Below are 24,167 nucleotides of genomic sequence, written 5' to 3'. Positions count from 1 at the left end.
GCGACACGTGTCGACATCAGAAGCCAATCATAGCGCGACACATATTAACATCAAAAGCCAATCACAACACGACACGTGTCAATGTCAGAATGAAACTAGAAACTCTCTTCTATAAATAGAGATCATTCTCTCACAATATTTCCTAATATCATTTGTACTAAATCATTTACTAGTACTCACTAAAGGAGAGCTTGAACCTATGTACTTGTGTAAACCCTTCACAATTAATGAGAACTCCTATACTCCGTGGACGTAGCCAATCTGGGTGAACCACGTACATCTTGTGTTTGCTTCCCTGTCCTTATCCATTTACTTACGTGTCCACACTAGTGACCGGAGCAATCTAGCGAAGGTCACAAACTTAACACTTTCTGTTGTATCAAAGTCCTCGTTAATTTTATGCATCAACAACACTCACAGAGATGATGCTAAACCCTTGCGTCATAAAACTTTTAACATGACCAATAAATTGCGTCATGTATTAAAAATTTGTAATAGTGAACAATGGCAGACGAATCGATTGTTCCTTAACTTCCCTCTTTAAACAACATTGGGAGTCTTCATATTTTCTAATATTGCTCCAACATGCATTACTAGTCAATGCCGGTGCCATGTTTCCTTCAACAAAGCATTAAATCCGCAAAGAATTTGTCTTAATATCAAAAGGCTACTCTTCCTTAAACTTGACATAAACCAGTAGGCAAGAGGCTTAAGAACACCGGCGGAGCCACATTAAAGGCTTCCCTGGAGTGTAGCCCAGGTAACTTTCGGTAGAAAATAAAATTTTACATGTAATTTTTCTTGATTTTCGAATGTAGCTCACCATATATTTAGTTCCTGATTCAAATTCTCTCAGTTTAATTATATAATACAGTTTACAAACCATTTTTTTTTTCTCACATCTTTTTTCTCATTGCTTTTTGTACATGTAGAAGTTTGCATTTGTTTGAATAACGAAAGTTCTTGACTCACCTTGTGAAAATTTTCTTAAACTAGCTAGTACTGTAAAAAATATAGTATCAAGTTTCTTTATTTATAAAGATTTAAATTTTTAAGCTAGCTTACTTGGTGAAAAATTTCTAGCTCCACCATTGCTCAAGAACAAAAGCTCCATGGGTTATCTTTGTTTTTCATTTTCGTTTATGATCACAACTAAATTGCTCTTCCTGTTATTCACAGCTTCCTTCGCAGCTGACTGCACTGCTCCCAACCAAACCAGTCTATCATCGGTAATGGCACGACCTTCGATTTCAAATGATGGAAGCTTTGAGTTGAGCATCTAGTTAACTCAGTTAAGTAAGTTGTCTCTTGTTAGATATATTATCACGTGACTGTGTGCCCAAGGTTTTCTTTGCTTCATATGTGGAAGGTTTCTCTTGTAAAAAAATTTAGTATTCTCGTCTCGTTATTTAATTGATTTATTTTTCTGCTAGGTCGTAGGATTGAAACTATACTTCAATTCCGCGGTCTGAACAAATTTAATTAGTTGAATTTGTTTTTCTCAGTTCATCCGTGTCTTCAAAGATACCAAAGACAAGAGTAACTAACATGTTAGGCGAAGGCGAACTTGGTGTTCGCCACTTGGAATTGTATATTTTACATTTTGGGAATCACCCACTGGGACAAGGATTGTCTGCCCTCTTGTTCCTGTGCCCTTTCATACTATTCATTTTTGTCTTATTATCTCTATAAAAATACAATATAAAATGTTGACATGACTTAACCATGACCACATAAATCAGGAGGGCATGGAAGGGCATGGAAACAAGGAGGGCAGACAATCCTTGTCCCACCCACTGAACCTTCCACCAAAAAGACGTCGTTGAAATTAATTTCTTTTGAAATGTCTATTTTTAACCTTATTATTATTATTATTATTATTTTTAAATTTCTTTCTTCACGAAATGTCTCTTTTCATGCATTGACGACACAAGAAGTGCTTGTGTAATGTCGTGTTTAAATAGACAAATTTAAGATGATTGACAGTCTAGAGAACATCCTTTGAATTATCAATACTTTAGATGACAGATATGATAGCTTAGCACTTCAAAAAAGGAATTTCCCTTGCTCTCGTTTTCTTGTGCAGTTAATACACCACATGAGTCTAATGATATTTCTCTTCACTTGTAAGTGAGATGTCTTAGATTCAATTCTTGCTAAAGACGAATTTGAAACACATTATTACTAACTCATTATGAAGCTAAGCTCACCTTATTCCTTTAGTGTAAATAATATCGTCTATTAAAAAAAATATATACACACACATACATACATATATATATATAGTTTTATATTCCATGCCTTAGTTTTGTCCGCGTTAAACGAAATACAATTATGTAGTGTTATGAAAATTCTTTTCAAATGTTGGGGCAGTGTTCAACCTTGTACTATTTCTCTAAAAAACACTCTTTATTTTAACTAAATTTGGATTCCAAATCTCTTACAAAATATTGTGTGATATGGTATGACCACGTATGTACTTAACTCAATATTTTCCATGTGTTCAAGTTTTGTACAAGTGAATTTGGCACTGAATTTTCATCCTTAAAAATTAATAGAAAATAACAAAAAGAAAAATACTAAATAAAGTTGATATTTCACTACTATAAAACCAATTGGTAACATGGAGAATAACATTGTTAATGCTTAAAATTGGGAGGTCAACCCTTGATGGGTGTGGGAGGGATGACAATTTAACTCGTCAAACCCCATCCCTGTTGGAGGGAAAGAAGGGTGTGACGGCAAGGAGAGAAAGAATTTGGTGAATTCTAAGGTGTATATTATCTCAACTCATTGTGTTTTTATTTATAGTAGTAGGGAAGGTAAATCTCTTACCCTTAGGTATTACAACAAATTAGGACACTACCTAAAAGATATCATAGAATTACAATAGGATTTACATAATTACATTCCTAATTTGATTAGGACTGCAACACTCCCTCTTGAGTAGGTAAATACTCAAACAAAATGTTGCATAAAGTCTTCAGTGGTGAAGTAAGTTCAGTTGGTGAAGTCGTCGGCATAACGGGCGAATACGAATCTCAAATTAACAGAAGTATACATTGATAGTAAAACTCACAAAACATCATTATGATAAAACCCACTATGGGAGAAAAACTCATAGACAAAGTAGAAATGTGAGAAGTATGCATAATGTCAAAACTAAACGCCTACGGGGAGAAAGTGGAAAACCTTACAAGGATATAACCAGCCCATAGGGATGGCAACGGTTCGGTTTGGGGACGGAAATGCTATATTCATCCCCATAATCACCAGAATTAACCATATCCATAACCGTAAATTAACCATCGGGGATTATCCATAACCATACCATCGTAAATTAATCATCAGTTAACAGTTATATTCATCTTCGTCAATACCAAAAATATATTCATTTAATTGACGCATTATAATATAATAGATACCAATTTCATCAATATAATATTGTTAGGAATGTCGGTACTACAAGATAGAGAGTGCACAAAGTAAAGTAGAAAATGGACACCAAGAAGTTACGTGATTTGGCAATTTATGCCTACGTCCATGGAACAACGATCAATCTTCACTATATGAAAATGATGAGTACAACAAGAGTAGCCTTGCCAAACAAAAGACAAGGCTTGATGGATACAAAAAAGTATAACACACACATCACTCTAAACTTCACTCACACAATGTGTAGTGGAACACTCTCACTCTCACTCTTGGAGTGGAACTCAAGCTTTGGACTTGACATTCTACTAGTTTCTAGTTCTTTCTACAAACTAGAACTCATTTCTAGTTTCTAGTATATTCTACAAACCTCTAGCTTAGATAATTCTAGACTAGCTATCCTACTTTGCATTCTAGAATTTTCTAGCATTCATCCTTCATAATGGGCTGGACCTTTAATGTCCTTCATCATAGGCTGGACCTTTAATGTCCTTCATCATGGGCTGGACCCATGGTATACCAACAATCTCCCCTTCCAGTCCATGAGGGAGGAATTCTGATCATGACTCTAAGTTACTTGGAGTCCATCCCAGCAGCCTTAATGCATAATTCCCCTTTGATTTTGTGACTACCTTTGTCAACATGTCTAAGGAATTATTATCGGTATGAATTTTCTTCAGCCGTTGCAACTTGTTCTCAATAGCATCTCTAATCCAGTGATAACAAATATCAATGTGCTTGATGTGTGAATGATATGCAGTGTTCTTGCTCAAATCCAGAGCACTCTGACTATCACAATAAATGCCATAATCACTTTGTTTCAAACCCAACTCTTGGAGAAACTGCTTCAGCCACAACAACTCCTTGCATGTTTTTGTAGCGGCTATATATTCATCATCGGTTGTGGACAAAGCAACACACTTTTGCAGCTTGGATTGCCATGAGACGGCTCCCCCTGCAAAAGTAAACAAGTATCGAGACGTAGATTTTCTACCATCCAGGTCACCTCTTATGTCAGTATCTGTAAATCCTTCCAAGATTGGTTTGGAACCGCCAAAGCACAAACACATCATAGAAGTCCCCTTCAAATATCTGAGAATCCACAAAACAGCTTCTCAGTGGTCTTTCCCTGGATTAGAGAGAATCTTGCTCACCACACCTACTGCATGAGCAATATCTGGCCGTGTGCACACCATTGCATACATGATACTTCTTACTGTTGAAGAGTAAAGAACAACTGCCATTTTCTCCTTTTCTTCATATGTTTTTTGACACGACTATTTGCTCAACTTGATATGATTGGCTAAAGGTGAGCTTACCGATTTGGTTGCTTTCATGTTGAATCTTTCAAGCACCCATTCAACATACTTTTCTTGTGACGGCCACAACTTCTTAGATTTTCTGTCACAAATTATCTTCATGCCCAAAATCTGCTTGGCTGGCCCTAAGTCCTTCATGTCAAAGGACTTAAATAACTCTTCTTTGAGCTTTTTAATCATAGAAGCATCTTGACCGACAATCAACATGTCATCAACATAAAGTAATAAAATGATGAATTTACCTCCAGAAAATTGTTCGATATAGACACAAGAGTCAGCATGAGTTCTCTTGTACCCATTACTCACCATGAATGAGTTGAACTTCTTATTCCACTGTCTCGGAGCCTACTTAAGACCATATAAGCTTTTCTTCAGCTTGCATACCAAATTTTCTTTACCTTTGACTTCAAAGCCTTTGGGTTGCTCCATGAATGTCTCATCTTCTAAATTGTCGTGGAGAAATGCAGTTTTAACGTCTAACTGCTCGAGCTTAAGATCCATGCTTGCTGACATACCAAGGATAACTTGAATAGAAGTCATCTTCACCACCAGTGAAAAAATCTCATCAAAGTAAACTCATTTCTTTTAACCAAAACCTTTGACAACCAAACGAGCCTTGTACCTTGTCATGTTGTCGTCTCTTTTCAATTTAAGCACCCACTTGTTTTTCAATGCTTTTCTACCATTTGGAAGCTCCACCAGCTTATAGGTATCAGTCTTTAATAAGGAATCCATATTTGACTCAATTGCCTTCATCCATCTGTCACAATCGTTATGAGTTCTGACCTTCTCATAAGTTTCGGGCACTCCATAATTAGTCAACATGATATACTTTGATGAAGAATACTTGATAGACGGTCTTCGACTTCTGCTGGATCTTCTGACTTGGTCTTCATTCTCTTGTGGGGCTGGAGGCTCCCCCTGATTGAGTTCCCTTTGAATCTGCTCTTCAGGCTCTCCCTGATCAGCAATTTCATGGTCTGGCTCATCTTGATTAGGCTCCCTCTGATCAGCATTATCTAGTTCTACAGGCATTTCATTGGCAGCTGCTTCAGGGATGTCACCGTGACTTTCTTCATCTGAAGCTAATGGATCAACTCTTCTGGTTGCGCCATCTGGTTGTGCCTCTTTATTTGAATCCCCAATTGTTTGATCTTTATAAAAGATTACATCTCAGCTTCTGATACACTTCTTCTAGTATGGGTCCCATAATCTGTAACCAAAATCTTCATTGCCATAACTAAGAAAGATGCATGGTGTAGCTTTGTAGTATAACTTCGATCTCTACTTTTTGGGCACATGCATAAAAGCTTTGCAACCAAACATCTTCAGATGAGAGTAAGACACATCACTACTAGTCCATACTCTCTCTAGAACATCAAGACCTAATAGTACTAATGGAGATCGGTTGATCAAATGGCAGGCTGTCTTTACAGCTTCACCCCAGAACTCCTTAGATAACTTTGCAGTCCTCAACATGCACTTGACTTTCTCCATGATGGTTTGGTTCATTCTTTCAGCAACACCGTTATGTTGTGGAGTTCCAGGAACTGCCTTCTCATGACGTATGTCACAATACTCTCTAAACTGGTGAGATGTGTACTCGTCACCGTTATCGCTACGAAGGCACTTGAGAGGTTTCCTAGTTTTCCTCTCCACTATGGCATTGAACTCCTAGAATGTTTGAAACACTTGGTCTTTAGATTTCAACAAAAACACTTATACCCTTTATGAAGCATCATCAATATAAGTAACAAAATATTTATTTCTTCCAAGTGACTCGACTTCCATAGGACCATAAACATCTGAATAAACAAGATCTAACAAATTTCCTTTCTTTGTAGATGGAACAGAAAAACTAACTCTTCTTTGTTTTATGAATAAACAATGCTCACAAGAGTTTAATGATGTACCTTTGGCAAAGGGAATGTGTGACTTATTTGCCAAAACTTGTAGACCTTTCTCGCTCATGTGGCCTAGCCTCTTACGCCATAAGTCTAGAGATGAGTCATCCACAACATTCAACTCACCTTTCAAAACCTTGGCATTTGACCAATACAACGTACAACAAAGTCATGCTCTTGCTACCACTATTAAGCCTAATTTTCCTTCGCCAATATGGTGATAATAACCTTGTCGATCAAGGGTACCGATGGATATCATATTGAGACGTATATCAGGAATATGTCTCACATCTTTCAACATCAACTAGCAACCGAAATTAGTTCTTAGGCAAATATCACCAATTCCAAGAATTTTGGAATAACTTTCATTTCCCATCTTCACTATGCTAAAGTCACCTTGTTTGTATGTACTGAAGAACTCCCATTTGGATGTAGCATGGAAGGAAGTTCCATTGTCAAAGATCCATTCAATGTCTTTGTCAGAATCACCTATATACAGACATTCACCAATACAATATTTCTAGTACATCACCACATATGACAGCAGTGGTATTGCCGGTATCATTTTTCTTCTGATTGTTTCCTTCTCTTTGCTCTCTCTTCCAAACTCGACAATTTTTCTTCATATGGCCTTGTTTGCCACAATGGTGGCATGCACCCCTGAACCTTGACTTGGATCGGCTAGGACTTCTACCATGACCTCTAGGCCATCTACTCTTGCTTCTTCCGTGATTCTCTGTGACAAATACTTGGCTGCTATCTGTGCCATAAGTCTTTCTCCTTCTTTCTTCATTGAGCATGTTATTTTTAACATTATCACGAGTAAGAACACTATTAGAAGCAGAGTTACTTACACTCACCACAAAAATCTCCCAACTGTCTGGCAAGGATCCAAGTAACAAGAGCGATTGCAGCTCATCCTCAATCGTCATGTTCATAGTAACAAACTGGTTGATGATATTATGGAAATTGTTCAAGTGTTCTGCTACACTTAAACCATCATTATACTTCACATTGATGAGCTCTTTGATCAAGAAGGCTTTCTACTTGGCTGCTATCTCTTCCTTGACTTATTTACAAAAATGCCACAGCCTCTTCAGTTTCAGATTGAAATTTCACTTTATTTACGAGCTTGCCACCAGACTGATTTCAGCCCAACTTTCGCTTTATTTACAAAATTACCACCGCCTCTTTGTTCTTCGTTCGGTGAGGGTTTCGGGGATGGAAGGCCATGCCGCTTCAGGGAGACAGAGGGAGACGGAGGAGTGGGGATCCTCGATTTCATAGTGGGAGAGGGGGTACAGTCAGAGAAAAGCATGGGGCCGTCGGGATTTGAGGGTTAGGCTGATTTCCAGGGATTTCTCAAACCCTCCTTGCCTCTTCCGTCTCGCAGACCCCGCGAGAACGACGGCCTCGCCTCCATCCTATCCTCCTCTCGCCGCCGTCTCCCTTCTCTCGCCTCCGTCGTCTTACTCCTCCTTTCTCTGTCTCTAGAATTGATCGAATTCGAAGAGGATCGACGGTTTTTTTTGGGGCGAAGATTTGATTGGGAGTTTGAAATGGAAGCTCGAGGGAGCAGCAAGAGCCAGACGGAGCCTAAGAAACGCCAATCGAAGACGCGCAGAAAGCCCAAAGATAGCGTTCTGGAACAGAGTTTCTCTCTCTCTGCCTTCTTTTTCTGTACGCATGTTTTAGTTTGAATATTCATTAGCCATGCTTTCAATTTTTCTGCAGAATCGCCGGCGGAATTCTTTGCTGGGTTCGCTAATGTATGCTTTTTCTTTTACATTATTGTTTTATCTTTCTTTTTTGGACGAAAGTTGGAATCTTATGGTTTTTAATTTGAGGACTAGGAATTTGAATGGCGTAGTGGAGGTTGAAGTTGTTTCCCACAATTTTGTTATGAATTCTCAATGTTTGATGAATTCGTGAAATCAATTTCGTTATCTCTTATGCAGTTATGATTGTATGAGTTGGAATTTGGATTTTCACACTTTCCAGAAGCTGCACGCACAATATACTTTTTTTAAGCTTAATTTTATGCGTATTGCAATTTCTCTGGTTCAATTGCAAGTGCTTTATTGTGCTTATCTGTTGATTAAAATTGGCAGGAGCTACTTAGGTGGAGTCTGATACTGCAATATTATGTGCTAATCTAATAAATCCTGCAACTTATTCATCTTCGTCATAAGTAATTTTTGGTTTTTTTCCATTGAAATAGGGATTTAGTGGATGATTGTTTTTAACGCATATTAGTTAAAATGAGTTGAGTATTGGGTGCCAATCCCATGTCTGCAAATCACAGTACCCTAACGATGAAACACTGTCTGCACGATCTATAATACCTGTTCAAGCAAGAATCTTTTCCCAAACTAAAAAGATTACATTTCAGAACGTGTAAAGGATGTACCACTATCATCTTACTTTTTCAATACCTAAACCATGCAGTAATGCATGGGCTGGATATTGCTCCTTTCAAGTTTCGAATCATCAAATGCTGAAGGTTTCTAGATAAATTGTGATATATATGCATGGTCACGTGATTTTTATTTTGATGCAAGGTAAACTTGTGATTCGGGTCACAAGAAATAACCAGGAAATAATCAAACATAGAAGTTTTTGTCTTTCTCTGAGAATGGCCGACTGCAACTGAATATCCTTCTTCCTTTCTTCTTTATTTGAAACAGTGATAACTCAGTCAACTATGAGTAGATGTATAACGGCCTGCTTCAGTGCTCACTTGGTAAAGTTTTTTGGTCACATAAAGGTGCTGGAGTTGGGAACTTTTTGGATCTTAAATCATTGGTTGCCTAACATTCTCTATATCGAAAGGCATCATTTTTGTTACCAAATTTGATATATCTTTTAGACAATGAATTTGAGTACAGTGGACTATGAGTCAGTGAACAGGGAGTTACTAATTTTGTTACATGAGATTTGGTTAAATGTCTAATACACATAGTTGCTTAGGTTTGTTTACATTGGTAGTAAATTCTTGCTTTCTTTTCAATTTTGTTTTATTGTAATTCGTCTTGGTTTATGGATCTTGCATTGCTTACCTGAAATGGTTATATTTCAGTGTTTATGAGATGTCAAATTGTGTGTTTGTGGCTTAGTGAGAGTTACATTTAGATTGTGTAGAAAATGTGGGCTTCGGAGTGTAATCCAATTAGCAATTTGGAGTGACTGAGGAGAAGTATTCTGAGCTGCAGTGGGACTTGGTGAGACCATGCCATTGGGAGAGAGAGCGAGCGAGCAGAGAGAGGGAGGGAAGGAGGGAGAGAGATAGGGATTTGGTGAGATGACCGTGCCTGTTGCTTTGGTCAGAGCGTCATTGGGGGAGGAGGACAGAGGGACTGACAGATTGGAGAGAGATGGGAGCTAGGGGTTTCGACTCAGTGTGATTGTGAGGGAGAGGGGATGTCAGAGACAGATGAGAGGGAGCTGGGCGTGGGAATTGCAAAGAGAGAAAGAGAACTCAGAAGATATTTGTTTTGTTGTGAGCTGACAAGAAAAGGGGAGAAATGATGACAAAGTGACAGAATCTGAGAATCTAAAGTAAAAAATGATTAGTGGGTTTTAGCTTCTGGCACTTTCTTCCCTGCTTTCTAAACCCATTTTTCACTGCACTCCTTCAAGCTCTGGAAGTGTTCGCACAGATTGGAGCTCAAAGGCGTCAGATTTTATGGAACAAATGGTCTCAGAGAAGCAGATTACACTGCGCGGGACCCGATGGGCCTGGATTTGGTATTGTTATTACCTCTGTTTCTTCAATTTTTTAAATTTCTTTTATATGCGGTTTCTGTTCTTGCTGTTGAAATGAATATGGTGGTGGAAACTGTTGTTTTATATGAATTGGTTTTTTCATTAAATTAATAAAGATCAAATCTTTGTAGTTCTTTGTTGTTTATCTCAACTTTGCTTTGCCCGCAGCCCTTGAAGATGCCGTGGTCCTGATAGTCGGTCACTTCTGCAACAGTTCCAAACAAAGGATTCGGTTCCCAAACTCCGACGATTGTGTCTGTGGCAAAGAGAATTCGGGAAGAGTGGAAGATCCTGGAGAAGGATTTGCCAGGCGAGTTCTTTTGTTTTTTTATTTTATTTTGAATTTCCTTTTAAATAACTGTTTTGAATTAATGGTGGTGAAGTTTTCCCATACTTAGCCTATTCATTTTTATCAAATATTTTGCACCAACTATGTGGTAATAAATAATTACATGCTACACTTGATAGAGAAATGATAGAGAAAATGCTCTATATTCTCTTTTATGGTCTATGTTTGTATCCCTGTTTACGTCCTGGTATTAACCTTGGCCTTACTCCTCATAGTTGTTATTTCAGGATCAAAGGAACCACAGTTGCCACAGGTGAATTTGGACTGGATTTGGAATCTATTATTTATGTGAAGTGTATGGAGTAGCAATTTAAACCCATATGGTATGTTTCATGTGGCATTTGCAAAGTGATTGGCTTTCATTCCCTTAAATTAATTGGAATAAAATGTCAAAGCAATATGATTATTATATTTGATTAAACTTTGAATGTAGTCTTGGAATCCGTGAGGAATTGCATATATTTGCCGCTTTAAATTAGTTAAACTCGAGAAGGTGTTAAATTTTGTCTTTAATCCAAATGTTACCTTTGAATGTCAGTGTAGGTTTCAATGGGGATAGTGCAATTTTGTCTTGCCGCCCTTTTTTATGTATTCCAAGATTTGTGAATCTTACTTCTCTTTATCTTATTCTGAAGTACTTTACTTGACCTTAGAATGTCCAGTGTTCCATTCATCATTTCTACTTTAAGTGGAATTTTTGGAAGAGATGCTCTTACCCATGAATTCATAGAGGTTTTGTGGTTGTGTTTTTCGTGTTTGCCGGGTTTTTGTTTATTAATTTGCAGCAAGTTCAAGTCTTTACTGATTTCGGATGAAATGTGATTGTTTAGGTTAAGTGGAGAGAGGTTTGTGGTGATGGAAGTGATGAAGATTGCTCTGTACCAGCAAAGGATGTGATGTGACCTATGACATCCTTTTGACAGTTGGCTTTGTGCCAGGATTGAAAGTTAATGCCATCCTGCTGTTACGAACAATAAAGGTGCCAAATTTTACATTTTCTGTTACCTTTTCTTTGATATGCTTTGTTGGGGAAATATTTACATTTCCTTGAACATTATCCTGATGCATCAAAATTTGTTTTTCTGTTACAGATATGGAACTATTCACGTGATGAAGGTACTACAAATGTGTCCATATTTGCATTAAATCACCGGATTCGTTTAGTTTAATGGTCAAATTATTAATTCAGACATTTGCTAACTGTTTGATCTGTTTTTGGATTGTTGTGTGCTATGGAATTGTGTAAATGTTGGATGTTGAGATGGCATTTATTAGAAACGCATGCTTCAACTGATAAATGTTTTGAGGTTGCTGCTGAAACTTTACTTGTACATTTTTTTTTCTCCTGCCATATCTTTTTTCGTTTCTTTTAAGCATAGTCATGATTGGTTGTCTACTTTGCTTTGACATCTGATTTTCATGTTGATCAGTTCTTTAAAACATCATATTTCAAGACCAGGATCCACCCACTCCTAGGTGCTCAAGAGACGATTCATAAGTTGTCAGATTTTTGTAACCTGTCTGCAGTTTGAATAATGGATTTTCTTGACACATAAATAGTTTCTAATGATATCAGGAACCTCGAGAACTCATTCATATTTTTTCATAGAAATTCCGTCATTGTGCACTGCTATTTAATCGCTCTTTTTGGGTTTTCTTGCCAGAAAGTAGGTCAGTGTATATTTAATTTAGTTCCCCTGATTTTCTTTTTAATTTATTTATTTTTTGTTTTGTTGGGTGAGGCAGTTTGATCGAATTGGTTTGAATTGAAGAATACTTGAAGTGACAAGAAGGAACTGACTCAGCAAGTAATAATTCTTAATTACGTACATATTTTCATTTTAATTTATGATTTGATTGGCCCTTTCTTATATAAATTTCGAGCTCCATAATTGTTGGACCATTGATATGTTATGAGTGCTGATTAGCGTATGTGTGTAAATATAGTGTATGGGTGTTTAGTACTTCAGATGTTATTGACGATCTGAGAAGGGAAGGGGCATCCCCTTCTTCTTCTCCTTTTTCTTTTCACTCGAATTTTCTCTCAAAAAAACTAAACCACCGTCGCCTGCTTTCTTATCCTTAATTGCCGATCTCCTCAGGTTTGCACCAAGCCGGCGAAGGAATCAGGGGAATGGAGCTCAGATTGTCAGAGGTATAAATTCATGTCCCTAAATTTTTTTATTTTATTTTATTAATTTCAACTGGATCTGAGAAATTCTAGGTCATGGATCTATGTATAGTGTGTGTTGAATCTCTGAGCATCTCTATTTTTTATTTTTTCATCAAATGGTCTCTGTAGTGTGTGTATTTGTGCATCCATGTATGAATATGATCTCTGCAAGCTCATTATTGTCCTGGGAAACCACCTAAATTATCGATTCCTTGCTTTCTAAGTACAATGTTATCGAACTCTAATTTCAAATTTTCTGATTTTGGGGTGGAGGGAGTGCTAATATAGTAATTTTCATGTATTTTGGTTCTTTGTGGGATTTTTTTGGGTAACTTTGTGATTTGCAGTTGATTTTAGGAATTGATTTATGGGTTTGGTTTGAATGCACTGACAGAAGTTATTGTTTCTGTTAATGCAGATGACCGAAATTGACCTCAGTTCAAACTGAAACGATATGTTTATTTTGGTTATGGTGAGAACTCAGAACCCTTTCTTAATCTTTCCTGTTTTTGGAATTGAGAAATTGGGTTAATTTTATGATGATTCACCAAGAATTTGTCAATGATTTTAATGCATATGAGATAGGGTTTCTGCTTTGTAGGATCTGTCTTTGGTCTTTAGAAATTTCTTGATTTGGTATTGTCAAATGGTATATGAATTTCCATGTTCACTTTGTCAGTATGTTGTTGTGGTAGTTTAATTGGATGCGATAGAAGTTTAATTTCGTGGGATAAAGTTTTAGTTTGATTTAGGATATAAATGATAACCAAATTAAGTTGAATGAATTGTCACAATTAGAGATGGCTGATGGCATTTTAAATTGCTCAGATACAACTGAAGTGGAGATGATAGCTCAGTGGCTTCCTAAGGTGCAATTCTACTTCAGAATGCTTTAGTTCAGAAGCCGGCAGAATCGAATGACAATAACCAAAAATTTATGTGAAGAGAACCAAGAATTCTGAAGCCAATTACATTGGCTTAAGAATTGCTTAGGGGACAACTTGCACTCCTGAAAGCTTATTAGTATTCGCTTTGCGGCAATATATTTTGTATCTAAAATTTGTTCTTTATGCTAAAAAATTCAAGGATGTACTTGATTTAATGCGTTTTCTCTGTTTGCTATCTTGGTTTTATGTGATTGTTTATTTTTGGCTATGGAGTTGTGTAGTTTAAGTTTGGAGTATAAAAAAGGCGATGTTTTAATCTTTCTTAATAGTTCCCATTTGCATTTGTGGACAGACACAGTTGAGGGAGGTAACATTGCAGGAAGAGAATGCTGAATATGAAGGGCAATATCGTTTGAAAATAAAATACAAGAGAAAATTCTAGAAGAAGATTTGCTGAAGAGGAAGCTAATGGTGAGACTTGAGTATATCGTTTTTTTGTTAATGGGAGCCTTGTGCACTGGGTACGACATACGTTATCAGGAGATGGAAGAGAATGAAAGGAATTTGAGATATGAACTCGAAAATGCACAAACGGCATTGGATGCCAGTCGATCTGGTCAATCAGATGAATCCATTGGTGACCCAAAGACGACAGTTGAAACCGAAAATGACGTAGAAGCTTAAAAGAAGGGTTTACTTGAAACATTAGAGGAGAGTAAAAAAGAATTGGTCAGTTTCACTTTTGCTTTCGATCTTACAGTTGTTTCGTCTTCGTTCATTGCAATGTGTTTGTATTTTGAATTTATTTTATCCCGATTACTGAAAAGATGTTGTGATCTCCTAAGAGTTCAATGGAAGCACTCGAATCAATTGTGTGAATTTTATGATAAATTATTCAGTTTTGGGTTTGAATCTTTGTTTGGTGATTGGAGATTGATTTCTCTGTTTCTTCGTTGCCGATTCAGGTGCTCCAATGGCTTCATCGGAGAAGGTTGTGCCTGCTGCTGGTATCCTTGCTGTCGTTTCTCACATTGTTAATTGTTTTTTATTTTTGTTGGTTTGATTAACGGTACAAGCATATCTTTATTTATGTTAGTATTCTTGATTTGCTTAACAGTTCAAGCATATCTTTTCTGTGTTTATTATTTCCTTGGGTGTTTAATTTTATTTGAATTTCTTAATTTGTTCAAAGGATGCTTTGGGTGGTATCCACTTTCTATGTTTTGTATTAACTGCTAAAATAGGTGCTTGCCTTACAGGACATATATTTTGCTAGCTTTAACTACAAAGACAAATTATGTGTGAACTGCATGTTCCTTTTGTTTCTTCTGTTTCTTATGGTAACAGAACATTTTTGGCGACCACGTGTTTGTGATCAAGGACGATAAGTTTCGTTCTACTAATTCTACAATGTCTTTACATGTCAGCTCAGTTGAATGTATATAAAAGCTAAGCTGCATGTCTTATCGACTTCATTCATTCATGTATTCCTTTGTTTTTTCAAAATTGTGTTGAATTTATTCAACTTAAAATGTGTTTTATTCATCTGATTACGCCTGAAATAGCTGGTTCCTGCAGCAACACGCGGGCGTATTTTTTGGTGTAGAACTAAGGAAGGCCTTTGGAAGTGATTGGTAAAAGTTTTGGAGATTTGCGTTCTCTATCGTAAGTGTTACGTTGCATTCTCTTTGTAGTCGATGCACGTCTGTAGTTATAATCTTGGGAAGTAATGGTTCATTGGATCATCCTAAACAATCTGGGCTTCTTTATCGTAAAGAAGCAAGTTCGTCTTCAGATGTATAATCAAACATTTTCTATCAACAAATTATCCATTACGCGTTTGGAGGCTCCACAAAGTATATACTGCTTATTTAGGTATTCATCTCAGACTACATCAATATGCCTTGCTATCAACTACTGTTCAAAATGCACTACATCAACAACAAAGCAGCAATATGTGAAAGTATTAATTTATGTTATAGCTAATAGGTTCCATAAATCTTCTCTGTTCTCCCTAGATTCCTGTCTCTCGTTGATCCTTGTTGAAAGGCCATCAATAATTTAATTCCGTAGAGGAGGGAATCTTGATTGTCTTCTTTCTTTTGGACAACGAAATGCCCTAGCTAGAAATCAAGTTTTCCACAATCATAATGTGAAAGTTTAACAAGTTTAGTGAAAATAAACCTGTAAAATATGGCATCCCTCAAGAACTTCCTCACCCATCCAGGCCCTAAATGCTGCACCCATCCGGATAAATATGATCCTGCAGTCAACAGCGCGACACGCCACCTTCTTTCTTCCACGTATTTCCCTATCGCACTATCTATCTCTTTTGGCACGAGTCGTCCATTTTGTACAAATGATGTCCCTATGTATCTACCCAAGACCACGGCATCTTCCAATGCCAAGCAACCTCCTTGTCCTAAATCAGGTGTCATGGGGTGCATGGCATCACCAGCCACCGTGATGTTTTGCTTCCCTAGGTTCCCGAATACTACATTCCACGGGTACCTGAACATTAACGGAGCCCATGATAATGTTGAAAGATCAGAGTGCTGCACAATGTCTAGGTATATAGGAGGAAGGTCCTTGGCATAATTCTCAATCACTTCTTGTCTTATAACTTCCGGCTCATCCCCAAGATCTGTCCCTACATTAACAGTAGAAGCAAGCGTGGTGTTTTGATAAGTGTTCAGTTTATTGTCGGTATCAATTAAAACAAAGGGAATGGTTTATCTTGAACCTTTAGCCGGAGATGTGCCAAAGAACCAATAGATCTCTTTGTCGTTGAGGGGAACAAAACCAGCCCTTCTGTTAAGTCCTACATATTGCTGCACGTTATAGTCCAATCGGTGGCCTTCAGGAAACACAGCCAAGCCACGAACTGCCCATCGACCTGAATACACTGGTTCGGCAAGTCCTAACCAGCGGGCAACCACTGAGTGAATCCCATCGCAGCCTATCAGAATCTGTGGTTGATGATCATCCAATTAAAACAAAATATAAAGGAAAAGAAAAAGAGAGCTTAAAGTACTGCATTCCACGAGTGACTCTCTCATTCTACTACTTATAAACAGTGTATTTTGGTTTCTATATACCTTTGCTTTGATTATTGTCCCATCTCCCATGTGAATAACTGAAATGGACGAGCCTTCGTGTTCTTGGGTCTCGATAGCAGTAAGCTTTGAAGCAAAACGGATTGAATTTGGTGGCAACTCATCTGCCAAAGTCTTGAGTAAAGCTTTTCGGTTTACTGACCTTGGTCCAACTGGGTCGTTTCTAAATTTCATGTAAAAGATTGACAACATTCAAGTCAGCAATCTGCTCTCCTAAATTCCTAATGCAGTACATACCAGCAGTAAAACTGAACAAATAAACAATACTATGGTTTGCTTACCCATTGGATGCGGCGAAAGAAACTTCTTGGATTTCTCCGGTATCAATGTCAGTTACATACCCCCTGACATAACATAAATAAGTTGAATTTCATTTTAAACAACATGGTTAATGTGGTTAAGATTGACTTCGTTAGAAATTCGTTACAGTAGTTGTATTAGTCTCACTGACTTTCAGCTTATAATTATACCAGCGATCAGCTTCATGTATAAATATGTACCGTCTCACTGACTGTGCATCCAAACATTCCTTTTCGTTATTCCTTTCGAATAAAGAGAGATTTTAAACTAGTATGATACATCAGGAGAAGATTCGAGCACTCACTTTTTGATTGGAGCATAAAGAGAAGTGAGGTGCTGGGAAACACCCAAGGCATCAAGGGCACACCAAGCATTGGGGAAGAGGGTTAAAGCTGCACCGGTGGCTCTGAGGCCGTCTGATTTCTCCAATACCAGCGCTTCAACTCCAGCTCTCTTGAGCGCCACGGCAGTCGCCAGCCCTGCTATTCCTGCCCCTACTATCACCACATCCTCCACTCTTGCCATCATCGATCTTCTCTCTCTCTCTCTCTCTCTCTCTCTCTCTCTCTCTCTCTCTCTCCCTCTCTCTCTCTAGCAGAAGAATGTACCGACTAGTTGGTAAAATGCCAAAAGCGAATATGATGCTTTATATTAGACGCAATGTGAAGAAGCAGAAGCAGCCAAGAAAGAGACTAAAATTGTTGAAGATCGAATAATGGACATTTGTGGTTAAAAAAAAAAAAGGAATGAACATTTGTGTTTATATAATATGAAAATATCCATAGAAGATTGAAAATTCTATACGCTTCATACCAAAAGTGAATTTGGTGTTTGCCACTTGGAATTGTATATTTCCGAATCCAGATTGGAATCACAAACAAACCTTCCACAAACAGAGACCATTTGAACTTTTTTTAGGTCAATGAAACCATTAAACTTGAAGAGGATTAATAAAAAGGAAATGTGAGGGTTGAATTATGACTCATTGGATTTATTCATATATAGAAGTTACAACAGAGAATCCTAGTGTAAATACGATAGAGAAAATAATAGCCACATAAAAAGAATCCCAATTACTGTCATTTAAAATGGAGTGGTACTAACCCATCTCATTGTCATATTTTCAAACCCATCTTTTAATAAAATAAGAGAGATGATATACCCACCCACCAACACTATTTCTCCACCTACTTTATAATGATACTTGATAACTCTAACATTTTGCAAAATGACTTATAAGGCCATCTTTAACTATTATATTCTTTTATTTTTGTATTAAATGAGCCCAACAAGTTGAAACCACCGCACACAGCAATTGAATTCACCGTTTTCCTCATCTCTTATGTCAATTCTTTCACATCCATTTGAAATCTTCATCAAACACCATAGACCCATTACAATTACCTTAAGAAACCTTACTCCTTTTCTTTTTGTCTCATACCCATCTATAGTTTGGGCAATCCATGTGGAACTGTGCTCAGTTCATCTAATTGACGTGGTTTTGATACCCCTCTTCTACGATTAGTCCTCTACTTGAGTTGTAATTGCAGAGAGCGACTACGAGGTCGACCGAGGATGTTGCTCATCCTCATAGTCTTGATTCAATTAGAGATAGAGTTGGCTGACGATGAGAAGGGAGTTGCTTGCCGTCGAGTGGGTGGATGTGTGGCGGTTGCTTATTTTCTTTGTAAGGGATAGTTTAGGAATATCAGTGGGTGGGAAAATAGTGTTTTTCATTTTTACCTTTTGAGTGGGGTGGGGAAATATGATTGTGGGGTGGGTCTAGTAGCTCTCAATTTAAATTAGGTGTATAAAGAGATTACATTGGTTTAAATAAAATTTCTCTATGCTGTATTACACAATAATTTCTAAAAATTTTGGAACCCAAATTTAGTTAAAATAAAGAGTGTCTATTTAATAAATAATACAAGATTGAAAACTGCTACATCATTTGAAAAGAAATAAAGGAAAACTAATGAAAAGTTAAAAAAATATTTAGTTTTAATGAAAAATGACAAATAAAAGTGTAGTGAATAATACTAGGAAAAGGTAAAAATGTGGTTTTTCGTTAAAGTGAACAATACCGGGAGTGTTTCGTTAAAACTCTCAAGAAATAACACTTACTCTACGTATTTACATTTGGTCCAGCGTGGACAAAATCTAAGTAAAGCGTCAAACTATAACCATATTTGGTTTGCGTCACCTACATATTATGTTTTAGGGGCTTTTAGATCTAGGTCCAAAAATATAGATAGTTTTTAGGAGTGAGTCCAGTTATCTAATTACATGTTTTTATTTCTTTTATACTCGTTTTATATTTTTTTAAATATTAAAAATCAATTAAAATCTTCTAATATTATGCATTTTTCAACTCCAAAAATCTAATTAATATCTTATAACCAAAAAAACTAATATACTAACATAAATTATCTACAAAACATTCTTAACTCAAGTAACAAATATATGAATGTATATTACACCGGTAAGCGAGATATGAAACCTAATTAAAAGGTAGGAAAAAACATAATATACCTACAAGCAAGACACATTAATCTGCGACACATTGATTATAAAAAAGAATCTGTCATTTAGATACATAAAAATAATTAACCTATGATATAGGTTGATTATAAAAATTAAAAATAAAATCTATAAATGAGGTTTAAAGCAGGAGGAAGAACAAGAAATAACAAAAATAAATAAATAAAAAGAAATAATCAAAGAGATAATTAGGAAGAAATTTGATTTTATAATAAATCTTATCATTGAATAGATAATTATTGATAATTAAATAATTAAATTTAAAGAATTGGATTTATTTTAATAAATTGGACTATTCCTACTATGGACTAAAAAAATTGGACTTATATCAAGTTTTCCCTTTGTTTGTTTTATATAATTATTGAAGACAGAAATCAGTATAAATTAAGAGTGCTGATATTCACACACTCATTTTTATCTCTCACACATCCCTCTCAAATTTTTATTGTCGGATCGTTCACACACTTATTTTGATCTCTCACACATCCCTCTCAATTTTTTATTGTCGGATCAAATGAATTAAAGATGATCAATGACAAAAAATTAATAAGAATGTGTTAGAAGTAAAAATAAACATTTGAATAGCAACACCCTAAATTAATAGAATTAACACTGCACAAGAAAACGTGGGCAAGCGAAATTCCTTTTTTGTTGTGCTATGCTTTCATATCTATCATCTCAAGTATCGTTAATTCAAGGGACGTTCTCCAAATTGACATCTAAAGTTTTTCGATTTGAACATGACATTATACAAGCAATTCTTATCATCAACACGCGGAATGAGACTTTTCGTGAAGAAAGAAATTTCAAAAGTGACGAAAAAGTAAAAATTTCAAAAGAAATTAATTTCAATGTTGTCTTTTTGGGGGAAGGTTTAATGCGTGGAAATAAAATTTAGTGTAGGAGAACACGATCGAGTATATCAAGTATCATGATATAATTAGTTGTAATTTTTTTTTTCAAATTTATAATCAATTGTATTATCACATTTGACTTTTCAGTACACTAAAAAATCTCTTCGGTGTGTGACTCCAAGTCTAAAACGTAGAATTCCAAGTGGCAAACACCAAGTTCGCTTTCACCAACATGTTAGTTATTCTTTTCTTTGGCATCTTTGAAAACACGGATGAACTGAGAAAAATAAATTCAACAAACAAGTTCAACTAATTAAAATTGTTCAGATGGAGGAATTGAAGTACAGTTTCAATTGTCACATCCCGACCCGGTCCCCAACCCTCTTCGGTGTGCGACTCCAAGTCTAAAACGTAGAATTCCAAGTGGCGAACATCAAGTTTGCTTTCGCCAACATGTTAGTTATTCTTTTCTTTGGCATCTTTGAAAACACGGATGAATTGAGAAAAACAAATTCAACAGACAAGTTCATCCGTGTTAAGTAAAGATGAGAATATGTATATAAGGCTTACATGATTCACTCCCATGAGCGATGTGGGATCTCACATCAATCCTACGACCCAGTAGAAAATAAATTAATAAAATAAAGAGACGAGAATATTAAAGACTTTTACAAGAGAAACCTTCAACACATGAAGGAAAAACAACCTTGGCCCGACCCACATCAGTTTTGGTATGCCACTGTTACTGGGTTTGTGCATGCTATGTATGTGTAGTTTAGATAAGCATGGTGAAATTTAAAAAAAGCATGGTGAAATAAAATTTAACTGGTTTCTTGTTGGGTTAACACGTTGTTTGTTTCAAAATTCTATGACTGTTTAAAGAAAATAATTTTTTTCTTTTAAGAAATCACTAAGCCCGGTAATTTCATATTTGAGTATAAAAGTATTTTTTTAAATAAAATTGATGGGGTATTTAAAGACGAAATTTGAAAGAGAAATAAGCATATATACACCCCAAATTCAAAAGACAATATTGTAGTTTCATAATTGAGAAGAATCAATTGACCGGTAACGCATTACTGCTTTTTTAAGAAGAAAGCAGGAGTGATCTTTACAGACATTGGTATAGTTTTAGATATTTAGTTTTTTAAACAAAGATATTTTGCTATAAATAGAGGGAATATTATATATTAAGCGAAAGGAAAGGATAATGACATAAAAATTGATGATTATATTATTACTTAAATGTTGATTAACGTATGTTTTTTTTATTGATAACACATCATTTAGTTTGCATATTTTGTTTACAAATTTAATCTAACTAGTATTACCCTTTTCGTAATGCATGAATTTCCAATAAAATTCCTTTCATCAGTTCTAATTAGTGTAGGAGGAGAGAGACAGAAAATAACGAGTTTGAAATTAATTTATTGTTTTATTATGAAGAATATGTTGCAGTCTTAATTAAGTTAGGAATGTAATTCTTTACCAAAAAAAAAGTTAGGAGTGTAATTGTGTAAATTTTACAAAATTATTTTTTTTTTAAAGGAAGACAACTGGTGGCAAGCCACGGTTATCCACCTCTTCCGGAGGCCGGGAAGACTCACAGAGACATTTTAGCTTTCCCCTGGCCACAAGTCTGGTTTCCACACCAGGAATTCTACCATATCTTTTAGGAAGCATCTTGTTTAAGTTGTAATACCTATTGGGTAAGAAATTTACCTTTCTACTACTATAAATAGAGACACGATAGAATAAGATATACACACCTCATACTTCACCAAATTCTCTATCTTGCTTGCCGCACCTCTCTTTCCGTTTAATAATTCTTTAGTTAAATAGGCCTACAATAAAATATAAAATATTTGTATAAAAAAGTGCACGATTGTCTTTTCATGTCCAAAAAATAGGCCACTTTAAAGACTGATGATAGACCTACCTCATTGTCTTATTTCTCTACCCACGTTATAATTTACACCCGCTATAAAAGTTTAAAATTTTGAAATCCTATTTTTTCACCCACTATAATTCCTAAAATAACCTTCGCCACAGTTCCATTGTTCCATTTTCACTACCAAGAGGACAAAATAGATGATTGGATGGAACTTAACCTAATAAAACAAATATTTTGTAAAAATTTTCTATATCCAAATTCCAAAAATTTCTGAAAAATTTTGAATGCACTACAATGAGATGCCTCGAAAATTGGATGGGACCTAATCTAATAAAACAAACCCAAAATTTGCAATCACCATGATCGTACTCCAATATTAGACGATATCATTTGCATAGAATAATATGCAGAGTAATCAAACCCTACTCAGGTAAATTCAAGCTTATTTGAATTGATTTGGGGGAAAAAATGGCCACCACAGTCGGGATTTCAAATTCAAATAATAAAGGAATTTCAATTCAGAGAGTTCAAAATTTCATTTCCTCTACATTTCAGTTCCTTTGCAGAAGATAGCAAGAATTTATGAGCGCATGTGCGAATGAACTCCGAAGAAAAATTCCAGATTCGAAGAGAGTGAGATGGGTGGAACTCCAGATTCGGAGAGAGAGAGAGAGAGAGAGAGAGAGAGAGAGAGAGAGAGAGAGAGAGAGAGAGAGAGAGAGAGATTCATGGCGTTGGTTAAATGCCATAAAAAACAATTCTATGATGCCTAAAAAGTGCCATCATGTGCATGGCGTTTATTAGGGACAAAGAGAGAGAACTTATGTACTAAAATGGTAAACAGGGGATGAGAGAGAGACGGTGGCGGTTGGTGAAGAAGCCATAGCAGTCGATGTAGAAGGCGAGAAGAGATAAACCGAAGAGAGAAGCAAGAGGGCGAGAGAAATGGAATAGGGGTTGAAAATTCTTTTTCTATAAAATGAAACATGTTATTATTATTTTAGAGAGCTACTAGACCCACCCCACAATCCTATTTCCCCACCCCATCTTATTTTCCCACCCCACTCAAAAGGTAAAAATGAAAAACACTTTTTTCCCACCCACTGATATTCCTAAACTATCCCTTACAAAGAAAATTAGCAACTGCCACACATCCACCCACTCGACAGCAAGCAACCCCCTTCTCACCGTCAGCCAACTCTGTCTCTAATTTAATCAAGACTATGAGGATGAGCAACATCCTCGGTCGACCTTGTAGTCGTTCTCTGCAATTACAACTCAAGTGAGGACTAATCGTAGAAAATGGGTATCAAAACCATGTCAATTAGATGAACTGAGCACAGTTCCACACAGATTGCCGAAACTATAAATGGGTATGAGAGAAAAAGAAAAGGAGTAAGGTTTCTTAAGGTAATTGTAATGGGTCTATGGTGTTTGATGAAGATTTCGAATGGATGGGAAGGAATTGACATAACAGATTAGGAAAACGGTGGGTTCAATTTGGTTGGTGCTGTGTGCGGTGGTTTCAACTTGCTGGGCTCATGTTTTTGTTCCTTCTATTTTTCAGAATTTAATACAACAATAAAAGAATAAAATAGTTAAAGATGGCCTTATAAATCATTTTGCAAAAGGT

The 24,167-nt window shown here is 36.3% G+C and overlaps 1 protein-coding gene and 1 long non-coding RNA gene across 15 annotated transcripts; one reads left to right on the top strand and one right to left on the bottom strand.

Moving 5' to 3' along the window:
- The first annotated feature begins 10,990 nt into the window (after window positions 1-10,990).
- On the top strand, window positions 10,991-15,374 carry LOC126589811 (uncharacterized). Of its 14 annotated transcripts, none has more exons than XR_007611940.1 (9): window positions 10,992-11,022; window positions 11,423-11,501; window positions 11,600-11,748; window positions 11,861-12,577; window positions 12,872-12,924; window positions 13,361-13,414; window positions 13,771-13,811; window positions 14,182-14,558; window positions 14,795-15,010. It is a non-coding gene; the product is annotated as an uncharacterized LOC126589811 (long non-coding RNA). The 14 variants fall into 14 exon arrangements; XR_007611937.1 differs by lacking the exon at window positions 11,423-11,501 and adding an exon at window positions 15,074-15,374 and having other exon boundaries at window positions 10,999-11,092; window positions 14,795-14,836; XR_007611938.1 differs by lacking the exon at window positions 11,423-11,501 and adding an exon at window positions 15,022-15,374 and having other exon boundaries at window positions 10,999-11,092; window positions 14,795-14,836.
- Window positions 15,375-15,674: 300 nt separating this feature from the next.
- On the bottom strand, window positions 15,675-17,985 carry LOC126589809 (monooxygenase 2-like). The gene is made up of 5 exons (XM_050255225.1): window positions 17,550-17,985; window positions 17,227-17,289; window positions 16,928-17,108; window positions 16,573-16,798; window positions 15,675-16,479 (listed from the first exon to the last, which is right to left on the bottom strand). Exons 1-5 carry the CDS (start codon window positions 17,771-17,773, stop codon window positions 15,953-15,955), a joined length of 1,221 nt encoding a protein of 406 aa, XP_050111182.1. The 5' UTR covers window positions 17,774-17,985; the 3' UTR covers window positions 15,675-15,952.
- Between the last annotated feature and the right edge of the window lie 6,182 nt (window positions 17,986-24,167).

This window comes from Malus sylvestris, chromosome 11 (assembly GCF_916048215.2).
Source record: "Malus sylvestris chromosome 11, drMalSylv7.2, whole genome shotgun sequence".
NCBI classification, from domain to species: Eukaryota; Viridiplantae; Streptophyta; class Magnoliopsida; order Rosales; family Rosaceae; genus Malus; species Malus sylvestris.
Note: the sequence above shows the minus strand (reverse complement) of the source record. Positions and strands in the feature narration are given on the sequence as shown.

Excerpts from the sequence above, each read along its gene's own strand:
- LOC126589809 (XM_050255225.1), bottom strand. The coding sequence starts at position 17,773 with ATGATGGCAAGAGTGGAGGATGTGGTGATAGTAGGGGCAGGAATAGCA. Across the intron at positions 17,290-17,549 it reads CTTTATGCTCCAATCAAAAA|GGGGTATGTAACTGACATTG; the intron begins GTGAGTGCTCGA and ends ATGTTATGTCAG. Across the intron at positions 17,109-17,226 it reads TCTTTCGCCGCATCCAATGG|AAACGACCCAGTTGGACCAA; the intron begins GTAAGCAAACCA and ends CATGAAATTTAG.